Source organism: Perognathus longimembris, chromosome 14, assembly GCF_023159225.1.
Source record: "Perognathus longimembris pacificus isolate PPM17 chromosome 14, ASM2315922v1, whole genome shotgun sequence".
In the NCBI taxonomy this organism is placed as follows: domain Eukaryota; kingdom Metazoa; phylum Chordata; class Mammalia; order Rodentia; family Heteromyidae; genus Perognathus; species Perognathus longimembris.
In genome coordinates this window covers 18,468,324-18,493,441 of record NC_063174.1, presented here as the reverse complement: position 1 = coordinate 18,493,441, position 25,118 = coordinate 18,468,324, and the positions used below count along the sequence as shown (strand labels likewise).

Sequence of the window (25,118 nt, the reverse complement as noted above, 5' to 3'; positions counted from 1 at the left end):
ATCATATCCACATAATCAAGTCACTCACCTCTATCATCGACACAGACTCCCTTGTTTCATCTCATAGATACATTCATCCTCCAAAACTCCCCATCCCGATGAGCAAATATTATCATAATATTTTATCATGGTTATTATACAATGGAAAGATGAATATTCATTGGAAACTGATTTTATCCTATGTAGCATAATGTCATAAATATTGCATGTATCAACAGTCATTTTATGTTTGAATATTTACAGGTATTGATCTTATAATTTGATAAAACATCTCTAAATACATCTTAGTGGCTCAAATTTTACTTCATTATGAATAAAATTTGCCAGAAACATATACAAGTTCAGATGTAAAAAATTAATTATGTTCATTTCTGAGTCAGAATGTCCAACAGCTGATTGTGAAGTCACATATAGAAAATCCATTATTAGTTTTTGAAGGAACTGCCAATACTTTCTCCATAGTGGTTTTACCATTTACAGCTCATTCAGTTTCTTTAATTCTCACCAGGATTTGGTGTATTTACTACATATTCTTTGTTACCGTTCTGTTAGGTGATTTGCTGTAAACTATTTGGTTTTAAGTAATATTTCACTAATTGCTAATAATCTTCAACAACATTTTTGTGCTGATTTACCACCTACTATTTATATTATTCAAAGATGTATCTGTGCATGTGTTTGGTTTATTTTCTAAAAATATGAAATACTTTTAATCCTAGACATTTCTGGCATGGATTGGGGGTTAACTATTTTAAGTTTAGTTTCCTTGCCTAGCATGTGGTTAGTGGTAGCTTTATTTTTCATATGTATTTTGGTCAATATGTTTAAATTTCTAACCCATTCTGATAGTCTACTAATACCATCTGAGAAAATTGTTTGACATAATTTGGATCAACTTATTTTCTAAATCAACATTCATTGTGTAACTCCACCTATTTGGTTCTATCTTGTAATTATAGTTTTCATGAGTTTTTCTTAAATGCTTTACTTCTGCATTCTTAAATTACTATTATAAAAATCACTTCTGCTTTCCTGTGGATAGTTTTGTTGATTTTAAATTCTTATCCTAAATTTGGACTAAGAATTTATGATTGACTGCAGCCTCATCTGTTATAGGTTGTTTTCTTTGCTATCTTTATTTATCAAGGTTGATCTCCTCTTCAAACAACACCCAATCCAGCCGGTAAGTATGAATTCCTTTGTCCATGTTCACAGTCTGGGGTGGTTGGTTGTATGTCTGTGTTATAAACTGAAGTTCAAATGATAAATTCTTTACTTGAGTTTGAAAATCAAATAGAAAGCGATGGTATAAATTAAGTCGTCTCAGAATGTGTAGCCTGGCATTACACTCCCTTTCATGTATCATCCTACTGATAAGAGAACCCTCTGGAATTCAGCTTTGGGTAGGCTCCCTGACAGGTAGTTTGGAGAAAGAAGGTAATGAAAAGAGAGAAAAATACTCATATATACCATTTGCCTATAAATGTTATAATCCACTCCTGGCCTCTTCCTTGATCAGGCTATTTTCTTGTTTCCCAGAAGAAATATCTGAATAATGACCAGCAATAGCAAAAGTTAAAGAGGGAAAAATGAAAATAGAAACAAAACAAAACAAAACAAAAAAACATTGCTAGCTAACCTATCACCTAAGGACCGTCAATCTTCTTGCTTTGTGAAGTTACAAGGCATGAGTTTGAGAAGAATAAAAAGTCCTGTTTGATTTCCTTTTTGTTGATAACTGCATTCTGGCCTGAAATTTTCATTGATGCCATCTGTTTAATTAAAGCGATTGACACCTTTTGTTCTTAATTAGTTATTTGACCTTGATGAAATATCTCATCTTCCTGAAAATGCTCACCCTTGCCCATCTCTGCCCCATTTAGTCTTCCAGTCTTATCCTGAAGTAATTGCTTTAAATAACTTTTTACCCATCTTCTTTTCTTTAAAGGAGACACTACACAATACAAGTGTCATCACTGTGCATCATTTGAAATACTGAAGAACATCTGTGTGTCTAGGTTGTAACCTAGTGTTACTCACATTTGAGTAACCATAGCTGCCCCACGGCCTCTCAAACCTGAACTTTTATAATACTAAATTATTTCAATTATAAAATCACTGGGCCCTCCTCCAAACTACTCATTCTAATAAATGTCCCTACCCTGATGTTTTGCTCACACAAGAAGGAAACTTGAGGCTTCCCTGTGCCAAATTCATCACTGATTCCTGGCAATTTTAATCTCTTGAGTATTCCCCAAATATCATCAAATCCATTTTTATCTTCTAAGACAAGTTATCAGTGTCTTGTTAAATGAACTCTTCTCCTTTTCCAAACTGTCTCCATGAATTATTGTAGCTATAATTGTGAAGATATTTCTTTTTCTTTTCTTTTGTGTGTGTGCCAGTACTGAAGCTTGAACTCAGGGCCCAGGCACTGTCTCTTAGCTTTTTCATTCTAGACTGGTATTGTACGACTTGAACCACAGGTTTATGTAGAAATAATTAATACTTATTCTCACAATAGTCATGAAAAAACTTACATAATTTTTGTCATGTCACTCTGGAGCCCTTTAGCCCATCATACTTCAGATAGGTGGATGATCTAAGGGAATAAAGCCTAAGGAGACAACCTGAAATCTACCTATGACTAGAAATAAATCCAGTCTAGCACAGCTTAGGTCAGCTGAGGCTTAGCTGTACTTGAACAAACCAAAATAAATATTTGTTAGTGTACAAAGAGGCTTTGTGGATGTTTATTGATAGTATTGTTATGTAAGTTGCTCAATGAAACAAGAATTGAATGGTGCATCAAAGTACAAAGTAATGTTCAAAAGTAGTAATAACATAAATAATACTTTTAAAGTAATCAGTCAGATGATTTAAGTAAGTGAGTAAGTTAAGCTACTACAGTGGAAATATTTCGAATGGATAGCCATCGTAATTCACAGAAGCAAAAATTGGAACTGGAAGTCTGTGCAAGCCAAATATTCAATGAGACCATGAAGGAACAGGTGAAATTTTCTGGATCAAAATATAGGACTATAAGCAACAAATCCAGAACTCCACAAGAAAAAGAATATCCATAGGTATAGAGAAAAATAACTAGTTATAAAAATAACTCAAGGAAGTGCCTGCGACCTTTCTTATATCAGAAGATAACAAGATGAATCACAACTAAAAACCTTAAATAATTAAAATCTGAATGATAAATAATTTTCCCTTCCTGGAAAACTAATTTATGTAAAAAGATGCTGACTGAGCTGGTTAGCTCAAATTTACCAGGGTTGAAATTTATAATAAATTAATCTTTAGGGTGAAGTGTCCTTTCAACTATGGGTCTGAGCATGGTAAGAAAATAATTAGACTTCTCTTATATTTAATTTTGACAGGAAGCAAATTATTCTCCCATAATAATTTCCCAGTATCTGCCATAAATTATTATTTTTCCTATTATGCATAGTCTCTTGGGTGGGTTTTGGTGGTGTTTTATTTCAATAGATGGAAGTCATAAATATATGGTTGATGAGATATATCAGTAACACACGCAAATTCTTCCCTGAGGCAGTATGAAACTCCCTGTCATTTAATGATTTATGTACCAGGAGTACAAACTCAGCATAACCAGAGCATACATTTACTGAAATCCCTGAATAAAATTTCAAAGCAGATCCTATCTTCATTTAAACTGTTCAGTCTCACAATATCAAAATCATTTGGTAGGACTAGCAGTTCTAAAGGTAGAGATATATTACTATGTATTATTACTGTGAAATACACCCAATTATTTCTCTTTTCCTTATGAAACATTCTTTAGCACTCTTCTAAGAGAATGTAGAAAGAGAACATCTGTTAGGAAAAATTGTGAAAGTGACACATCAAAAGAACTATTAGGAGATGAAGAACAATTATTAAAATTTGGAGGATAGCCTTGAAATTGAGAAATTTTTATTTCCTCTGTGGTCTCTTTCTTAAAATATGTATGACCCAAGAAAACTTATTAGTGTATCAGTTTCCTCAATGGAGGAAATAAGTATCACAATTCTAACCTAAGTGGATTTTAAGAAGAATTGGATTAAAATAATGTGAAAAGTACTTAGTAAAATACTGCTCTAATAGTCTTCAAAAAGTTTATAGCCATTATTACTTTTCTTAGTAAACAAAAAAAAAATACTTGGAGAATTTACAGCTGTTTTTCCAAACTACAATCCCATGGGCTATGGAAGGTCACTCAAATGTACTATAACGGACCAGTCCTAGTAGCTGTTGGTGAAATAAAGGAGTTCGTTATGTAGAAGCCATTAATTAGAAAACCAGTGGTTCAGGTATCTGAGTGGGAAGGAGCCTGACTTAACCACAATATGTATGGGAATCATAAAAGAGGATGTAAAATTAAACTCTCTTAAGTTCTTAATTTTTATGTAAAGAACACTAGGATTGTCAGATTTCTTCCTAGAAAGGTAATTTACAGACACAGAGAGATTGCATCTGATCTATGATAAAATGACTTGGCATTTTTCACACTTTCCATGGTTTACATGTGCTATCCACTGAGCATCTGATTCTGTGCTAACTGTATGCGGTGCAATCCTCTCTAGAGATGCCAGCTGGTAGCAGAGGCTGCGCTGTGGCTCTGATCAGCCACGTGATCATGGAGATGGTGTAACTGATAGACTGCAGAATGCTATGTTGATAAACTCAGACGTTAGGTAGGCTAAATGTAGTAGTGCATTTTCAAGTTAAAATGTTTTCAGTTTATGGTGGGCCTGTCATAATGTAACTGCAATCCTAAGTAAAGAGGCATCTGTAATAAAATGTGAATGTAGTGCAAGCACATTTTAGTTTCTCTTTTTATTATACATATTTAAGACATCAACATAATGTTTTAATATACACATAGAGTAAGAAGATTACTTCAGTCTAGAAAATTAACATCTACATCATTCCTGCATAGATACCATGTGTGTGATGTGTGTAGCTAATTCCTAGCACAGGTACAGTACAATTTGTGGTAGTCCAAAATGCTAGACACTAGATATCCAGGCTTATTTACCCTAATTCCCGATACATTAAACTTTGGAAAATTTTCCCCTATGTCTTCCTTCAATTTTCCTATTTCACTATATTTTTTTCCCTATATCCAAGCTTTCCATGTTGTCTATATAGAAGATTGCTCTCTAATTTCTTGGAATATTTTTGTATGAATTGATTTTGTAAGGAGTATGTTTATTTTGCATGTGAAATCCTCCCTTCACAACAAAATTTAACAGTGTATCATCTTGGAGGTCAAAAATCAGTTGGGTGAGCTGCAGTTAAATCCTTGAAACTCTTATCTCCAATTAACCACCAGAAAACCAGAAGTGGTGCTGTGGCTCAAAGTGGTAGAGAGCTAGCACTGAGTGAAAGAGGTCAGGGACTGTGCCCAGTAATGGAAGGACCAAAAAGATCAAAGATAGATGAAAGGGAAAGGGAAAGAAAAAAAGAAAGAAAGAAAGAGTTACCTATATATTTGCTAATTTTTCTAGTCTATTGGTCACCATACTACTGTACCTGCTTTTGCATTGTAAATATATTTTATACCATTTGTTTCTCTCTCTGTCTCTCTCTTTGTCTCTCTGTGTCTCTGTCTCCGTCTATGTCTCTGTCTCTCTCTGTGTGTGTGTGTGTGTGTGTGTGTGTGTGTGTGTGTGTGTGTTACTCATGGTCTTACACTTGTCAGTCTGAGCTCTATCACTTGAGCCATTCTCCAGTATAGCTTCATATTGGTTATTTTGGAGGTGAAATCTTTCTGCTTATCTCCTGGTCTGACTTCAAATCACAATCCTACAGATCTTTGCTTCCTGAGTAGATAGGATTACAGGTGTGCTCCCCTAATGAAGATACCAAATATCATTAAAGAAGCTTATCCTCTATTTTGACAGACATCTTATTTGTGTGTTGAGAATTCGTTTCCCTACAAAGGAAGGTTTGCCCAAAGGAAGGGCTAATGTTAGCCTGCTGTGCCCTAGGGACAATTATTTAAAAATCACCCATATTCTTTTCTTCAACCAGACATATTTACTTATCTATGTTTAGATAAGAAGCTTGGAATAGTTCAAATATTGCCCCAGTATTAATCTTAAAATATTTTACTGCAGTTGACTGCTGGTGGTTCATACATATAACCCTAACTACTCAGGAGGCTGAGATTTGAGGATCATGGTTGGAAGCCAGCTCAGTCAGAAGAGTCCATGAGACTTTTATCTCCAATAAACTAGCAGAGAGAGAGAGAGAGAGAGAGAGAGAGAGAGAGAGAGAGACAGAGACAGAGACAGAGAGAGACAGAGAGACAGAGACAGAGACAGAGACAGAGGCAGAGACAGACACAGAGACACAGAGGCACAGAAAGAGAGACGGAAAAGAAAGGCAAGGCAAGGCAAGGAAAGGAAAGGGAAAGGAAAAGGGGAAAGGGAAGGAAAAGGGAAAGGGGAAGGGAAAAGGGAAGGAAAGGAATGGAAAAGAAAAAGCTGCAAGTGGAGCCATACCTCAAGTAAGAGAGCAGAAAGAAGCTTAAACAAAACAAGCTCAGGGAGAACATCTAGGCCTTAAGTCAAGCATCTATCTCCAGATCCAGCACCAAAAGTAAATTAATTAATTAATTAATTAATTAATTAATACTGTAATTATAGACCTAAAAAGTATTTAGAAATTTCATTATGGAAAAGAACAGTAATCAGGGCCTTATAATTATAAAAATTGTATCTATATCCTATTCTCTGAAAATAAATGTTCTTGGCTAAACTGAAAAGAAAAGCTCATGTATAGGCTAGTCATAGCAGAAGATCACAATACCCCAATAGCTCTGCCTTTATGAACACAAAAGATGATACTACGTGAAAGGAACTCCATGTTATTGAAACAAGTGATACATCATTGTTGTAATTATTTTCAATGTGCCTTGTGGAACCATACCCTTTTGTTTCTTTTTTCTCTTGTATTCCCTTCCTGTTGTTTTACCCCCAGTAGCACTGTATCTGATCTTAGTACCCTGGATACTGTATATATGTGTATTAGAACTAGGAAAGGGAAAGGGAATACCAAAAAAGAGAGACAAAGGATAAAGAGACAAACCATTTCAAAAGCAATACTTGCAAAACCATTTGGTGTAAACCAACTGTACAACTCATGGAGGGAGAGGGAAAGAGGGAGCAGGAAGGGGGAAATGAGGAAGGAGGTAACAAGTTGAACAAGAAATGTACTCACTGCCTTACATATGAAATTGTAACCCCTCTGTACTGCACTTTGACAATAAAGGAAAAAACGAAAAAGAAAAAATAAATAAATAAGAGTTTATTGTCTAATAAAACCAAAACTTTAAGCAATACAAAATCATGTGTCAAAGTAATTGTTCAATATAGTTTACATAATCTGACTGTTCAATGTTCAAATTTTTACTAGCTACATAGAACAAGAACTATGTTTATATAGCTTAAGATATATATTATATATATGTACTCTAGAAATTTTACATTTTAAAGAAGTTTAAGGTTAAGTGTTAGCATTAAGGTCAGTGTTAGTAATTACCTCTAAGCATTAGAAAGGGCATAACATAGTCATACACAGGTGTGCAAACAAGTAGAGCCAGCTAGAACCAATTTAACAGTATTGGTTCTGTACATATTCCCAGATTTTATATGTACTTCTTTCTCCTCTAATTCTTTTTAGTTCTTCACAAAGGTTTCTAAATACAAATAATAACCTATATATATGTATATGTGTTAAGTATAAAATAATGAATACTACATGTCTGAATTAATTGGCATAAAATTGACAAATATTAACTAACAAATATAGGCTTTATAGTCATCTCAATAAGTATTGACTATATTTAAATTACCCATTTAACTTCTATACTTTATTACATTAAATAGTTAAAAATCCCAAAAGATATATATATTAAACATTAAAGAATGTAGGACTCTAGGCTTGTTTGACAGTTGATATTTAGCTATTTCAGAAGCTTTCATCGTTTTCAAGTTGGATACATTTTTTTTCCCCAGACTTTGTTCCAACATCTGTATTTATTTCCTAGAACTACATTTTTAATATTTTGTATCAGCCTTAATCTATTTTGGATCTTTGAGAGGCACTATTTTCCTCTTGTTTTTTCTATTTCTACTTTTTTTCTATATTTTCTATTGATGTGATTACTAATAAAGAACCTTTTAGTATTATATGAGCTAAGGTCTTTGCTTCATGGGTACTTGGAGCTCATGCTTGTAATCTTATTTACTCAAGAGGTTGAGGATCATGGTTCAAAATCAGCTGAGTAAGAAAGTTCATGAGACTCTTATCTCCTTTTAGCCACCAAAAAGCCAGAAGTAAGAGTGTACCTCAAATGTTAGAGTATACATTTTGATTTAAAAAAAAAAAAGCTAATTGCCAACAATTGGGCCCTAAGGCCAAACCCCTGAACTGTCATAAAAATACATACATACATACATACATACATACATACATACATACATACATACATACACATTTGCTTGTTAGAGGTACTGAGAATTTGAAACACTAAAATGTGTTTATTATTCTTGTAATTCTTTTTAACAAGTAATCTTTCAGTATTTGATCAACTTGTTTAATGCAGGAAAAATGGGAAAACAATCATAGACACAAACCCAAACAAAAGAGAACAGTAGTAACAGGAAGTGTGTGTGTGTGTGTGTGTGTGTGTGTGTGTGTGTGTGTGATTTTTCTGGGGCTTGAAATCAGGGCTTTCGCTCTGAGTCTGAGCATTTTCACTCAAGAGTCTCACAGTTTCCTGTCATAGCCTGATTCAAATCACAACCCTCAGATCTCAGGCGTCTGAGTGGCTAGGAACACAGGTATGCCCCCTTTGTCCAGTATAATTGGGGGTTTTGTTTGTTTGTTGTTGCTATTATTCTTGTTTCATTTAGTATTTTTTGGTCAGTTGAGGGGCTCAAAGTCAGAGCCTAGCTACTACTATCCTTGAGATCCTTTTTTTCCAAGACTAGCATTTGACTACTTTGAGCCACAGTTCCACTTCCAGTTTTCTCATGGTTAATTGGAGATAAGAATCTCATGTCCTTTCCTGCCCCATCTGGTTTTGAACTGTGATCCTCAGATCTCAGCCTCCTGAGTAGCTAGGAATGTAGGTTTGAGCCACCAGTGCCTGGCTATAGCTGAGTTTTAATCCAAGTAAAATCAGTAACCTTGGATGCCCAGGCTTTAAATCAGAGGTTGTGGTGAGGGGATATAATGTACTGACTTATGTAATTTTTTTTTATCTTGGAAGTATAAATACACGGAAAAAAATCTTAGTGCAAATACACAGGTTTCCCAACATAATAAAAAGGGATAATTTAATAAAAATTTAAGAAGAGCAATAAAAAAGGCCCCAGAATTAATCCCCCCAAATGGAACTACCCACTTATTAAGGAAAAAATAGATTCATTTCTCAGCTGGCAGTTTAAAATGATAGCCCTACTTGCCTACCAGCTCCAGATCCTACTGGTTGGAAGCAATTCACAAATAATATACCTCAGAAGACATAATCAGATTTAGAAAAATGAGAATTGGATAGTGCTCTACTTAGGTACCAAGGAAAGTAGGAGTATCAACTGAAAAATGTTAGAGATTTTATTACTATATCCAAAGGACTTGTGATTTATTTAAGTTGGCTGAATAAAACTAAGAGCCAAGGACAAAAGTACCAATAAATAGGTTTTACATGGTAGAACAAAACAGGGGTGACTATATCTGAGAGAATACCAACTAAAAATAGACAAAATCCCAACCAGTGGACATTTCTCCTATTACTATTCGAGAACATATCCAAGCTAGGAAATATGATCTTCTATGTCAAACACAACATCTTCCCAGGTAGCAGATGGATTTAGTTTAAAGTTCTATTTTCACAAGTTAAAGTTCTAAACCTACTGAATATATATAAATATATGTGTGTGTGTGTCTGTATAGAGAGAGAGAGAGAAGAGAGAAGAGAGAGAATATAGAGAATATACCTTTTTAGTTCTCTTTAATTTCATGTCAAGGCATTATCTCCAATATTACCTCTCCATTCAAGTTTTTAAGATATGAGTATATTTCAACATGTTGTTCCATACATCCAGAAAATTATGGCTTGACTTTCAAATAGTAGAAGTATCAAGTCAGTTGTTTAAACTAGTAAAGGGTTAAAGTCACTGGAAGGTTTTATTATTTATGTGGCTGTATTATTTACCCTGGAGCGTCACTCTATATTTGAGTCCTGATTTAAATATGCACCCCTCATGCCTTCTCAAACGTCTTTTGTTATAATCTGATACACATTGAGAGCCAAAGCTAGTATGTACTTGATAACAACTTACCATGTGCAACAATGGAAATGTAATGAATATCACATTTATGACACTGGAAATACAATAAAAACTGAGGATCTTGCCCTCATAACTTGAGAAATGTCCATGCAAACCTTTGAGGGACAAGCCTTAAATCAGTCTATCAGAATTTGAATTTCACTTTTGGGGGAAGCTATTCTGCCTTAATTATAGCATAATAATGCAAGTGTCCAAAGTGATGTGGCATACAAAATGTAGGAATATCTGTATTATCTAAAAAAAAGAAAAGAAACATCTACTTCTAAAGGTGTTAGTATACTGAACAAAGTATGGCAAGAACCATTTATACCTTGATGATGTGAGCAGTAGCTCTTCATTCAGAAGAATTTCTATTGATGGTGGAGAATAAGAAAAGTCATTGGCAATGAAGGAAAGATATGTTAATTGAAGTAAATCAGTCCCAGAGAGAGAATGAATGTGTGTTTTCTTGTATGGAGAAGCTAGATTTCACTTACAGACTTAAAAATACACTGGGTGGTATACAAGTCTGTACAAATGTATTAACTGAAATATTGTAGATTCAAAGAAGAACTCAAATAGTATAATTCTTTAGAAAGGCAAAGTTAAGCAAAATAAATATGAGGAAGCAGGTACTAGAAAGGGATGAGATAGATTCAAGGGGAAAGAAGTAGAGGAATGAAGAGGACAAAAGTGGGAGAATGCAATCAATAATGCAATGTGTATGCTACAAAACTAATAAGAATGAAGGAAGAGGTGAGGAGAGGGATGAATGAGAATGTTGAAAAGGGTGACATTGGTAAAGATGCACTGTATTCATAAACTGCTTTGCTAAATGTCACTTCCTTTCTACAACTACTTAAAGATAAAAATTAGTGTTAAAAAAGAAAGCAATGAAGGACGGAAGAAGGGAGGGAGGGAAGGGAAATGGAAACGATAGCAACTTTAGGAACCTTCTCTAGACTTCCTTAATTTGCTTAAATGAACTGATTTTGATACTTCTAAAATAGAGAAACTTTAGCTTTTTCTTTTACTCCAGAGACCTTTCCCCCCAAATATCTTTTAATTATCGTCTGTAATAAAAGTCACAAGCCATAGCTTTGACTAAAAAGTCACATTATAGGGAACTTGGGGCTTTTAAGGCTAAGTAATACAAGAGGAACATATCTCTTAGGAAAAGGCAAATGGATTTCTAGGTTAACAGGGAAAATTATTTTAATACTTGTTCCAGAGCAGCCAGCCCCTTGTATCTATAATTAGGGTTTGGAACTCACAGTCTCTGAGGTAATTGTGGCTCTACCTTAAATATAGAGCATAATTCTGCAATTTCTTTTGTATATGTACAAACATTGTACTTGATTTTCCATTTTGTACAGCTCACTGATATAAAATATGAAGTATTTAATTTCTTATGCCTCCAACTACTGAACTATATACTTTCATTACAACTTTAAATTAAAGACTAGGAATCAAAGTTATTGCTTTTTAATACACATATGAAGTTATGTACTTTGGAATTTGTAATAAGTAATAACATCAAGTAAAATTACTTGAGTAGAACATCTTATTACAACAACAGAATATCTATCATCTCTCATCCAGGATGTACGACAAATACGTTTATATTAAGCATCCTGAAAACTGTATCTTCATTAAACTTGTGTTTCTTTAGATAAGTAAAATGTGAAAGTATGCTGTAGGTATATTTATGTTTTAAATGATTGCATCTACTTTTGGAAATAAAATTGTACCTTTGGTACATAAGTCTAAAATTCAAAAGAGGGAAAGAAATTGTCATTCACATCAAATTACTTTGTATAATATTTTGGCATGTAAAACTAATAGAAACTTTGTTTTAACTAAAATTCACTTCACTTTCTGTGGAACTGGGTTTTGGTTTCTTTTCTTGAATTTGTCAGTAACTCAACGACTACAGTTTCCATTGCAATTTCCAGCTACACTCCTTGAAAGATAATTAAATACACCCTGTGTGCTGGAATTTAACTATTTCATCTTTATCATGCCAACTACCAGATGCTGAAGCCATAACATTAAGAAATTGTGGCTGGTCAACTGCATGAAAAACCTCAGTATTCTGTGTGTACTGGAAGTAACTATACATTTACTCTGTTGGAAATAATTAATTTAAAAATGCAAAGGAGTTATTTGTGGTGTAACAAATTCTGGAACTACTACTGTAGCTGTACACACTTAAAATTGTTAGGGGCTTCCTCTCGTTGCCTCAGCTTTCTAATTAGAAAGGTGGAGTTACTATTAATTCCTACCTACTAAGATAAATATATTAATTGTGAACAGTTAACACAGTGTCTGGCACATAGGACTAGTATATTTAGTTTATTCCTAGTTATCTGACTTGACAATATAGAGTTAACACCAGTAGAAGAAACCACTACTGATAATTGAGTAATCTTGTAGGACTGAGCTGTGCCTCTTAGAACAAAGCATTTAGATTATCTGCATTCAAAGTACTTTGAAGGAAAGGAGAGACTTTGTAAAAGTTATATTTGTAGCCTTCATTAAAGCATAATTAGCAGCATCTTCTTCTGTCTCCTAGACTGGTCTGGAATTTGTCATCTTCCTGTTTTCTAGAATTGCAGGAGTACACTAACACACAAAACTCTGTTTATTAATGAGATCCTCTGGTGCCTCTCATGCATGATTGATTATGATAAGCAATAATAAAAAATAGCAATAACAGCAAATATAAAACCCTGGAGACCACTAATTCTAATGGAAACATTAAAAAAAAGGCAATAGATATACCCCAAAATGCATATGTATGAATACAAGAGAAAGCTTTCTCTTAGAATACAAAGAAGAGTTTTGAGAAATTTCAGCAGTGACAGTCTGTAACCCCTCATTCTTAAATTCACTTCCTCAAAAGGGAAATAATTCGTGCATAACCAAAGTGATGCAATCATAATTTGTACACCTGTCACAAATCTAAAAGATTAGCTAACTGGGTTGATTGAGGTCCTTCGTTTATCACTCACAACTGCTCACCATTGGTTTCTGTTCCTATCCCTTAGCCTGTGCAACCAATATCCTGAACTTAATGTGCTTGTTATTCCCGTGCATTTATTTATATTCAAATACAAATCTGTCTTCTTCTTCTTCAAAATATGTGGCTTAAAATTAAAGTTGAAAACATATATGCCTCAAAACTGATATTTCCTCAGCATTTTTTTCTGAAATTCAGATGTCAATATGTAGACCTCTGTTTCCTTTTCTCATGCTACATTGCACATTCCACTTCCTAAAGTTTATAATTTATTGCTACAACTTGTTGATGGATTTTTATATCAAAAATCATTTTGATTTTTATATCATTTTTATGTCAGGAATATCCCAGTCCCCAAATATAAGAGTTTAACTTCATGTTTTTCAGTTGAAATTTATTTTATTTTATGATAATTTTTATAATCTTTTAGAGGTTGTACAAAGGAGTTTCCAATCACTCAGGTAGTTCATAAATACAGGGCATCTTGATCAACATTCTTACCCACCCACCCCCATCCACCCTTTTCCTCACTTATCTTAATTGTAGGTTATTTATTTATTTATTTTACCATTTAACAAAGCAGTTTATGTGTATAATGCATCTTGATGTGAGTCATCCCTTCAACATCTTAAAACCTCTTCAACCTATGCTTATAATTCTGTGGTATATACAATTAATTCTTACATGCATTCTCCTTCCTTCATTCTTCTCCCCCTGTCCTTTTGGCTAGACTCTCCTCTTTTTCAATTACCTGTTTCCTGGTACTTATTTTGTCAAGCTTTGACTTAGTCTTTCTAAAATTATACTATTTGCACTCTCCATAGAGTCCATTACAATTCACATTGTTTTCATACATGAGCTTACCACTTTACATAATTTGCTAGAGATACATAATTTGGGGATATAATTTTCATGGATCTCTCAAATTTCTGTATGTATGTTTTATATAAAGACACTGTTTGCCCTTTTACTATAGTCTACTGTTTCAAAATCATTTGCCTAGAAACATCTTCAAAATTTGTGTCTCTTGGAATGGAAAAGTTTCATAGCCAATATATACAAATTTGTGGACAAGTTTAGGTATTGTCAATTATAAAACAAAAGCATTTGTTAACTCATGGTCCTTGGGGTCTGCTAAGCAATCAAGGCCTGTTATTACCACTATGGCTTCTCATACCAAAGAAACCAATGCTGCCAAATACATTATGATGTCTACTGTATCATGAATACTTTCCTTTGGGCAATGGCTTCCAATTTTGCACTACTACCCTTGAAGCTCCTCTTGCCTATCTTTCTAGTTTGTAAGGAGTATAAAATCTCATTCATATCTGACCCCTTACACAACGGATCTAATCATCATAAAAATAATCATGTTTTGATATTGATAGAAAATTTTAGTACTGTCTATCTAGCAGATTTTTAATATTTGTTTGTCAGGCTTTAGAATATGCTACTGTGTTTAAATTCCATTCCCCAGATTTATTGAGTGGTAGAGGTATTTTTAAAATTGTTTTTACTAGTCATTTACTTAATAAATTATCCTCATTGGTGTATTGTATTCTTACTTGGCTCTCTTTGCTGCTAAATTATTTTTCTTAGCTCTACATTGTTTTTGTTTTTTTATTGTTGTTTACATTTTGCTTTTGTCATTGTTATTTTCAATACTGGGGTTTGATCTCATGCTGTCATGCTGGAAAGGCTATTTTTCTACTTTGAGCCACTCCTGCAGCCTTGCCCTTTATTATTTGTCCTTTCCATTTCCCTCTTTCCTTTTCCTTCTGTTTTCTTTCCTTCTTTTCTTTCTTTTTTTTAAACTTTGAAATAGTATCTCAAAACGTTTTTGATTGAGCTGGAGATTCCATGGTCTTCCTGTTCTCAGGCCACAAATAGGAAGGATTAAACATGTGAGCATTGATACTAGCTAAGAGATTTTTAATATATTCTGTTTCATTTTATTTATTGCAGTTATCTTCCTAAAACATGGCCTATATTTATCCTATTTAAGGCAAAGTATTGATGCTAACAAGTTTTCCTCTAAAAATGTTAGAATTGAATATTAACAAAATTTCAGATTAATTTATATAACTTCTATTGTAGGATCTATGCTTTACTCTTGTCTAAGAAATAAGTTTAATCCCTGAGGTCATATTTTAATTATGCTTTAAGTGTTTTAATTTAATTTTAACTGATGTATAAAATCATAACCTTATCTATATTAACAATTATAATGTAGTGTTTCCAAATATATCTACATTGAATAATATTTAAATCCTAGAAAGCATTATTTTTCTTTTCAATTTATTTGCCCTTTAAATTTGTGTATTTGATTCGCTTGAGAAATTCTCTATATGAGATGTGAAATAATGATCCAGTATATAACACAAAAGATTTGCATTTTTTCATAATTTGTATGACAGCATTAAAGAAAACATATTAGAGATTGTCATTTCCACCAGAATAGCAGTCTAGGCTATAAAAGTCAAACTAACACACCTCCAAAAACAGTATATAGATATGTGGATAACATAACCCATGTGTATAAATACTCATGGATATAGAGTATGTGGACAAAATGGTGTACATTTCGCATGCATGGATAAATGTGGGGTGGGGGTGGGGGTGGGGGTGAGGCTGTAGAGTGGCAGGGGTGGGGAGATGGAGAGAAAGAGAGAAAAGAGATGAAGAGAAAGAGATAGAGAGTGATTACCAGGTAAATACTAAGGGAAAATCAGAATCTGTGAGAATAAGCAAAATTCATACTCAAAAGATTTTGCCCTCAGCTCTTCACCAATTCACGTAAATGGGAACTTTCATTTTTCATAATTTGGTAGTGCTGAGCAGAAAAGAATGAAAACCCAAGGCCAGTCCAAAGGAAGGTAGTTTCTTCACTTTAATCTGCCATTTCAAAGTGTCTCACAATCAAAGTCAAAGTGAGTGGTGCTATTGATGCCCTCAGGAGCAAGCCAGAACAAAGATGCATCACTAGGATGTCATGCCTTTGTCTTCAAGAAACTTCAGTCACAGAATTTTATGCCACACAATCACTTTCATACATCATATATTTCTGATATAAAGGTATGTGTCCTTCATGTGTATCAAAGTACATATGCACATCATTGACTATAAGTAAATAAAAACATACCCATGAGAGTTGATAATACTAGCAAAATATTTAAATTGTATTAACAATTTAAAATTTAAAGCAAATCCATAAAAATGGTTAAACTTTTAAAAGGAAAGAATGTTATTTATTTGTAAGTGGGAAGACTAAATAAATAGATGTATATGGAGGGAATCAGGATAGAGACAGAGGAAAATAGATAGGGACAGAGCTAGAGATACAGTGAGACACAGTGAGAGAGGCAGAGAGAGAGGTACCAAGAAAGGGAATGAAATTGATAGATTGATGTTTATTTATATAACGCTACAGAATCATTTCCTTTTCACTGCTATACTGCTGTACTCTATATGTAATTAGATGCTACTGAAAATTTTCTACTTATTTGTGCTACAGAAGGAAACAGTTTTCAAATTTAGGCGTTATGAAGCAAGTATTTAATAGATCATTGTTCAATCTTAGTTATCTAATCAAGTTCATTTTTTTCTAGCATAGCAATAACATTGGAAAGTAATAAATAAGCTGTAACGTTTCACCCTTCAAAATATATGAGTGTATCTTATTGGGTAACTATATTAAAATACTTCAAAAGTTAAACCATTCTAGCTCATATGTGAGTCAGATTAACCAAACTGGGTGTAACATGACTGATAAAACTTGATTAATTTGGTTTCTACATAAGTGATTTTTCTTTGTGGTCCTGTCTTTGAGGCTTATACTTATATTTAAATGAAATTAAGTAAATTTTTTGTTTCTTTTGTACATCTCTGGAAGATTTTGTAGCTGTCCTATAAAACTGTGATTTCAGGGTGAGAAGTAGTTGAAAGCCATTCTTTCTTTAACTTGTTAAGTCAGATTTACATCTTCTTTGCTTTACTGGTACCATTTAGAAGTCACTGTCTGATCCATCTTGTCAAATGCAATGGTAAATCCCTAGCTCTCACCTTACATAACTTTCATGCATGCTTTCCATAGCATTGTCTTCTGAACCTAGAAACACAAGACACCTCCCCTCTAGCATTCCAAATCTTGATTCTCTTGTTTCAATTTTTTTCTTTATTACATATTGAGTATTTGAAATTATAGTACATATGATTATTTATTATATAATCATTTCACTTTATTTATTTGGCTCCTTTTAATAGAATTGAAGAAAATTAGGAATGAATCTTCTTTGTTTTATAACCCTAATGCCTAGACTATATTGTAGCCACTGTTATTTACACAATACATGCTTATTGATATTCAAAAAAGCTTGAGGTATTCAAGAAACTTATATTCTACTATTTTTTTTAATGTTCAATTTACATCCCTCTTAACCTCGAGGTCTGGGTCTCACATTTGCACCTCCCAACTCTTTCCTAATATTGAACTTATATAGCTTTAAATTCATTGAGTCTATTTAGTCTCTGATAATTTGATAATTATCTGCAGACAATTGGAAAATTTTTTACTCATTGAAACTTCAACCTTAATAAAATGTGTTTATGTAGCATAATATACTTACTTAATAAACTTACAGATTTTTTATTTTCTTTGTATACAATAAGTATCCTTGAAGAAAATACTGGGAATATTATTTCATAACTATTTTAATTTCAGGCTGGACAACAGCGATGGTGGGAACAGGAAATTAAAATAAATGGGAATATTCAAAAGGGAGAACTAATTACATATAACTTGACTGAACTAATTAAACCAGAGGCTTATGAGGTCCGACTGACTCCTCTCACTAAATTTGGTGAAGGAGATTCGACCATTCGTGTGATCAAATATAGTGGTAAGTAGCCTGTTCTTTAAACTATATTCAAGTTCTTGGAATATTTAATTTGAAACTACCTACAAAATTTAGATCCAAGTAAAATTTAATATAGTGGTTGCTGGGTCACCAGCCAGATGACTGAAACAAGTAAGCAATCAAAGAACTACCAAAAAAAAATTCTAGTTGCCATATGTCAATACTTGGTTACCAATGTAGAAAAACAGTAACAGTGAAACGGTGAGGACACCAGCAATATCCCTTTATTTTTGATTCTACAAGCTTGATCAGTATATGTCTGTATCTGTGTGTGTGTGTGTGTGTGTGCACACATGTGTGTTAAAGGTGACTTTAAAATTTTTATCATTATGAAGTTAGGATAAAAAGATCAAAATGTTTGCATTTTTATAGTGAAAATGAACATTTTATTTTTAAAGAAGTTTTGGTTAAAAAAATTAATAGGTGATCAAGACACATTGGATTCTTACTGCTTCACTGAATACCAAATGCTTTGTACAACTACTTAAAGATAATAAATTTTGCCTGGCACCAAAAATAAATTAAAAAAAATAAATAAATATAAAGTTCATGGGGGTTCTTCCCTCCCATGTAACTTTTCCTATTATGAATATCCTGCATGAATACAGGAATCTATTACATATATAATAATTATATATATAATATGGATTTTGAAAAGTGCTTATTTGTTTTTTGTTTTTTTGTTGTTGCCAGTCCTGGGGCTTGAACTCAGGGCCTTGAGCACTGTCCCTGGCTTCTTTTTGCTCAAGGCTAGAACTCTTCTTCTTGAGCCACAGCGCCACTTCTGGCTTTTTCTATATATGTGGTGCTTGGGAAATTGAACCCAGGGCCTCATGTATAGGAGGCGAGGACTTTACCACTAGGCCATATTCGCAGCCCACTGAAAAGTGCTTAATGCCTATCTTTTTCAGCATCATTCCGAACACTTTCTTTATTCTAAAAATACTATTACTTTGCTTTAATCTGTACCTCATCCTAACAGTGGAAACTACTGATAACTTACTGCCTCTGTAGTATATGCTTGCCCACAAAATTGTGTAGCTAGAGTAAGTCAGAAGTAACTTTTCTGAACTAGCTCATTTTCCTGAACAACATTTAGGGTATATCTTCTGTGATTTGACAGGTCATTTCTTTAGATTGATTCATAATTCCTTGCTCACTTGTTACCAGTTTATCTTTTCACATAACTAAAAGATATGAAGGTTGCTGTTTTGTTGTTGTTAGTTGTGATGATGGTAATTATTTTGTTTATGAAAGTTATTAATGTTACAGATATCTGAATGTTTATGTGTGGGTATTAGTGATAATTTGCTACTATCAATGATAAATTATATGCATAAAATATTTCAGCTCTAATGTCATATTTGTAGAAAAATGTAGGGGTAGAAATGTGAAAGAATGAAAGTTGATCTGTAATATTTTTCTAATTTCACTAACTCAAAAGAAAATAACAGCAAGTAGATTTTTATTAGGTTAATGTATTCTGAAAAGATCAATATTTGATATATTAAACTTTTATATACTTAACTATAATGTTTATTAAAAAGATAACTAACATTTCCAGTATATGACAGGGTTAAAAGAATATGTGATTAGCATTTTCATATTTACTTCATTCCTTTAAAAACTATTACTCTTATCATTTCTTATTAAAGTTTGGCTTAAAAAATAATAGAACACTTTTTGATGCTTAAGTGTGCCGTTTTGCTTTAGCCCTGTGTATATTTTTTCCTACTTAAGGAAACCATGAACATTACCAAAAGTATTAAAATAAAACTATTAAGCACTCATAAAAGTCCTTTGAGTTCATATTCAATTTTCACTAAACCCCAAACATTTTAATGTAGAGTAGAATATTTATACACAAGCATTTTCAATAGTTATAATAATAGGTATGATGTGGAGTGGAGTATTTATAGATCATCATGTAATAGAAAAGCACTATCGCTACACTAAGCATGGTGGTACTAGCCTATAATTCCAGGAGTCATGAGGAAGACTGCAGTCCAAGGTCAAATGTGATCAAAATTGCAAGACCTTAACAGCAACTGAACTACCACTTGGGGCTCAAGTGCTAAAGCAGTTACTAACAGGCACATTTACACTCATGGGCATGAATATTAAAATGTTAAATGTTTAATTAGACTTACTACTTACACTAAAGTTCTGAGTAAAACACACTTCTAAAAGTATTTTTATTATCATTAAGTAGTTGTAAGAAGTAGTTACCATTCTACAAAAGCAGTTTATGACCACAGTGTGTCTCAATCAATATCCTATTCAGCATTCCTAACCATCCCCTCCAACCTGTCCATTCTCTCACTTTTCTTAATTGTGTAGGATATACATTGTCACTATGTTTATTGGCTTTGGATGCTGTATGAAGTACCAAGAATTGGGATTATACAAACATATATTTATTTCTCACACTTTAGAAGCAGGGAAGTTCAAGATCAAAAAACAAGATTAGGGATGGGAATGGGGCCTAGCGGTAGAGTGCATGCCTAGCATGCACAAAGCCCTGAGTTAGATAACTCAGCACCACATTTATAGAAAAAGCCAGAAGTGGCGCTGTGGCTCAAGTTGGCAGAGTGCTAAGCCTTGAGCAAAGAAGCCCACAATAGTGCTCAGGCCCTGAGTTCAACCCCAAGTCTGGCAAAAAAAAAAGAATCCGAAAATGCCAGAAGTGGTGCTGTGGCTCAAGTGGTAGAGTGATAGTCTTGACCAAAAAGAAGCCAGGGACAGTGCTCAGGCCCTGAGTCCAAGCACCAAATCATATTAAGTGAAGTGACCCAGACAAAAAGAAACATAAACCTCATGTTGTCCCTCATAGGGAATAGCTAGTACATGGTTAGGCTAGTCACGGTAGAAGATCAAAATACCCCAATAGCTACACCCATATGATCACATAAGATGATGCCAAGTGAAATGAACTCCACCTATGGAAACAAGAGTTATACCACTGTTGTAATTATTATCAACATGCTATGTGAAATCGTACCTTTTGTACTTTGGGATTGTTTTTTCTTGTCTGTTTGTTTGTTTGATTGTTTTTGTTTAGCTTTGTTTCTCTTGTATTCCCTTCCTGTGGTTGTACCCCCGCTACCACTATTTCTCATCCAAATACACTGGATACTGTTTATACGTGTACTAGAACTGGGGAAGGGAAAGGGAATATCAAAATTGAGAGACAAAGTACAAAAAGACAAACCATTCCAAAAGCAATACTTACAAAACCATTTGGTGTAAATCAAATGCACAACTCTTGGAGGAAGAGGGAAAGGGGGAAGAGAGAGGGGGAGGAAATGAGGGAGGAGGTAGCAACTTGAACAAGAAATGTACTCACTGTACATTTGTAACCCCTCTGTACCACCCTTTGACAATAAAGAAAAAAGTTTAATAAATAAAAGCAAAACAAATTTTTTAAAAAAAGGAATGATTAATCTCTAACCAGAGCTCTCTACCTGGCTCATAAATTGTCAAATTCTAAGGTTCCTCATGAGGCAGAAAGTTTTAATATCACCTCCCTTTCATATAAACAGGTCAATCCATTAGATTAGAACCTAATCCTTGTTTTATTTAACCTAATTACTTTCCCCAAACCCCTACCTAAAATATAGTCACAGGAGGCATTAAGATTCAACACAGAGAGTTAGAGTGAACATAGTTCCATATGTAATAGGCATGTGTAAGAAATTGCACAAGCAAATGGAAATAAAAGAGGACAGTAATGGACTTAATGTAATATTTACAATTTAAAACTACAAATTTTAAATCCGAGCTTAGGCAATAGTGTAACAGAAGATCCAACTAAATTTCAATCTTTTAAGAGATGAGGTAGAGATATAACATTTCCTAGAAATAAATTATAAGGATTTTCCATTGGGAAAAGTCCAAAGAGTTATTATAATATAATAATCACTTTAAGTATAAAATTATATAAAATCTTAAATTAATATTCTCATTTGGTTGAAATTGTTCCTTTTATGCTCAGCTTCAAGAGAGCTGATAAATGTGTACTTTCTTGCTTGTTATTCCCTTCATAATGTGAAAAGTGAGATTCAGAATTAGAAAATCAGCCAATTCGGGTAATAGGAATTATCTTCTCTATGTATGAAGAGTGCAAATGATTGGGAAATTTAATCTCTTAAGGTTAATTTAACTATACTAATATAAGAATAAACATGTTTTATACACATCTGTTTTTGATTATTGTACTTCGCTTAGTAAAGTGCAGGTCTTACAAAGATAATTGAGGGCAAAACCAGGCAGGTGAGCAAGTATAGCAATGTATATAGGCTAGATAAACTGCCTACTGTAATTTTGAGAACCTACTATTTCTACAAATCTGATGTGGAATTTTCTCACAGAGAAATACATGCCTACTTGGTAACATATACATCTTGAAGAATAGCTTCATTATTGTAATTTTTTAGTAAAATTTGAAGCAGTGATGTCCTATTTGGTAAAAATCATTTGGTACCGTATTTCAGGAAACACAATTTAATTCCTGAAATAATTTCTTCAGGTTCACGACATTAGAAAAAATATTGACTCTCACTTGGGAACTGTGTGAGCAATGTCTGTGTATGTTTTAATTTAATTAAAACAGGTGGCTATTTACTTCAGGACACATGACATGATATGAAGGTGATATTTTCATATGTGCTATATTATGCTTAGTAAAGTAGGTAAATAAAATAAAGAAAGTATTATCTCTGCTGGATAATTGTTTTCATTGCTAAACCATTTAGTTTATTAAATGGATCTACTGTTGGGTTTTGTTTAGCATACGTTTAGATATAAAAATTAAGAAACTCCATTCCTTACAAAATGAACAAATTCTCCTTACTATTTAACATGGACCACTTTGAGGTTGTTATTTTGAGCTCCAAAGTAGACTGTATTTAGTCTTTTAGAACTAAATGGATTGTGGTTATAATTCTCTCAGGTGACAATGGGAGGATGATTAAGTTTGGATAAGAAACCATGAGATGAAATAAAACTTCCATTTATGAAACATCCAATTTTTGCTAACATTGTTTGTTTCTTTTTCTTGTAGCACCTGTAAATCCTCATTTGAGTAAGTATATGCTTATTCAAAAATCATAATGTACTCAAAATTAAGAAAAGTACAATGTATATAAATAAACAAAGATTTTTACCCAATATTGTTATCTAACTTGAAACACAATAATTTTGGGACAGTAAAAATTGGCCTACTATGTTCATCTTAAATTTCAAAAGACAGGATAAATGAAAATTAAAACAAAACAGATAATTGATATTTATAAACTCATAAATATAGAAATATTGATCCATTTTCCAACCAATTTAAGTTTGATATTGCACCTGTGAAAATTTATATTTATTGAATTGCATATCATTTTTTATTGTCATGGGTTTCTTTGGTTTTTATTGTTTGAATTTCTGTGCTTCCTTCATAAAATGCTTGGCTTACACACTAAGTTGACCTTTATATTCCATAAATTTTAAAGGAAAGTTTTCTGTTTTATTGGCAACAATAGTTTTATTGGCAACAATAGTTTTCATTATTTCAAATATATGATCTGATATATACATATATATATATATATACCATCTCATGTTTGTTTATTTAAATAAGAAACTATAAGCCTTTTCCAGGGGTAAAAGATTCTCAAAATAGAGTTTCATTTCCTTAGATACTTGTATTTCTTGGTATTGCAATAAATCTATTATTCAGTCATTATTAGACAAAGTTTCCTCCTCTGTGAGTCTCATGACTGATGGTTCTGATTCATAAAGATCTTACTAAGCTGAGTGGAAAAAAAGTATACTATGTTTAATTTTCCTCCATGATAGGACATACTTTATGAACTTGTTTATCTAGACCCATCTTCAAAAAGGATATATCCAAATTTTTCTTTAAATTAGTTTATATCTAGAAATATTACTATTATTAATATTTCATGGAAAGTTAAAAAAAGCTCCCTCTAAACTTGGATTGGCTTGGGCCTCAGCTTACGGAAGAAGCAAGAAACCACCGTCTTTCCATGTTTTTGTTTTGGTTTTTTTTGCCAGTCCTGGGGCCTTGGACTCAGGGTCTGAGCACTGTCTCTGGCTTCCTTTTTGCTCAAGGCTAGCACTCTACCTCTTGGGCCACAGCACCACTTCCGGCTTTTTCTGTTTATGTGGTGCTGAGGAATCGAACCCAGGGCTTCATGCATGCAAGGCGAGCACTCTACCGCTAAGCTATATTCCCAGCCCCTCCATCGGGTTTTTTTTAAAAAGAAAATATTGTTAGGACAGTCATTTCAAGTGAATTTCAGACATCAGAGAAACCCATATTCAACTAAAGTATGTGTGATGATTGTCTCTCAAAACAATTTGCTAATGCCCTTTCCTGAACAAACATTTTTTGCAAAGGAGAAAACAAGAAAGTCTATCTAAAAGGCATATAAATTTATAAAATCATGCTGATCATCTTTACAATCACATTCCATCACTATTCAGGTGTGAATTTTATTATGTAAGTTATCTGAATATTTCTGAGAAAAAAAATAGTTTGGAATTTAATTTTTTAATAAGGTACTGGCTTATGTATAAAAATTGTTCTCTATAAAAAGAGGATTATCAGGTATGTGGAAGAAAAAATTAGGCAGTGAGAGGAAGGTTAGGAAAAATAAGTTAAATACTGAGTATAATACATTACATGCAGTTATGGAAATGTCACATTTCTAAAATGCATTCATTTGAAAATCATTGTTACTTTCTCACTTAAATTATAGCAGCTTAATGTTTAGTCATATACCCCATTATTTAGGTTTTCATGACATTGTCACA

The 25,118-nt window shown here is 33.2% G+C and overlaps 1 protein-coding gene across 2 annotated transcripts in view; it reads left to right on the top strand.

The window, feature by feature from the left end:
• Window positions 1-25,118, top strand: part of Mdga2 (MAM domain containing glycosylphosphatidylinositol anchor 2) — a 701,866-nt gene that overhangs the window by 665,635 nt on the left and 11,113 nt on the right. Inside the window, exons 11-12 of one of the 2 annotated variants that reach the window (XM_048362528.1) lie at window positions 18,098-18,275; window positions 23,356-23,376. In XM_048362528.1, the coding sequence (XP_048218485.1) occupies window positions 18,098-18,275; window positions 23,356-23,376 (199 nt within the window). The remainder of the gene's footprint in view (window positions 1-18,097; window positions 18,276-23,355; window positions 23,377-25,118) is intronic. The other variant, XM_048362529.1, reaches the window with a different exon arrangement.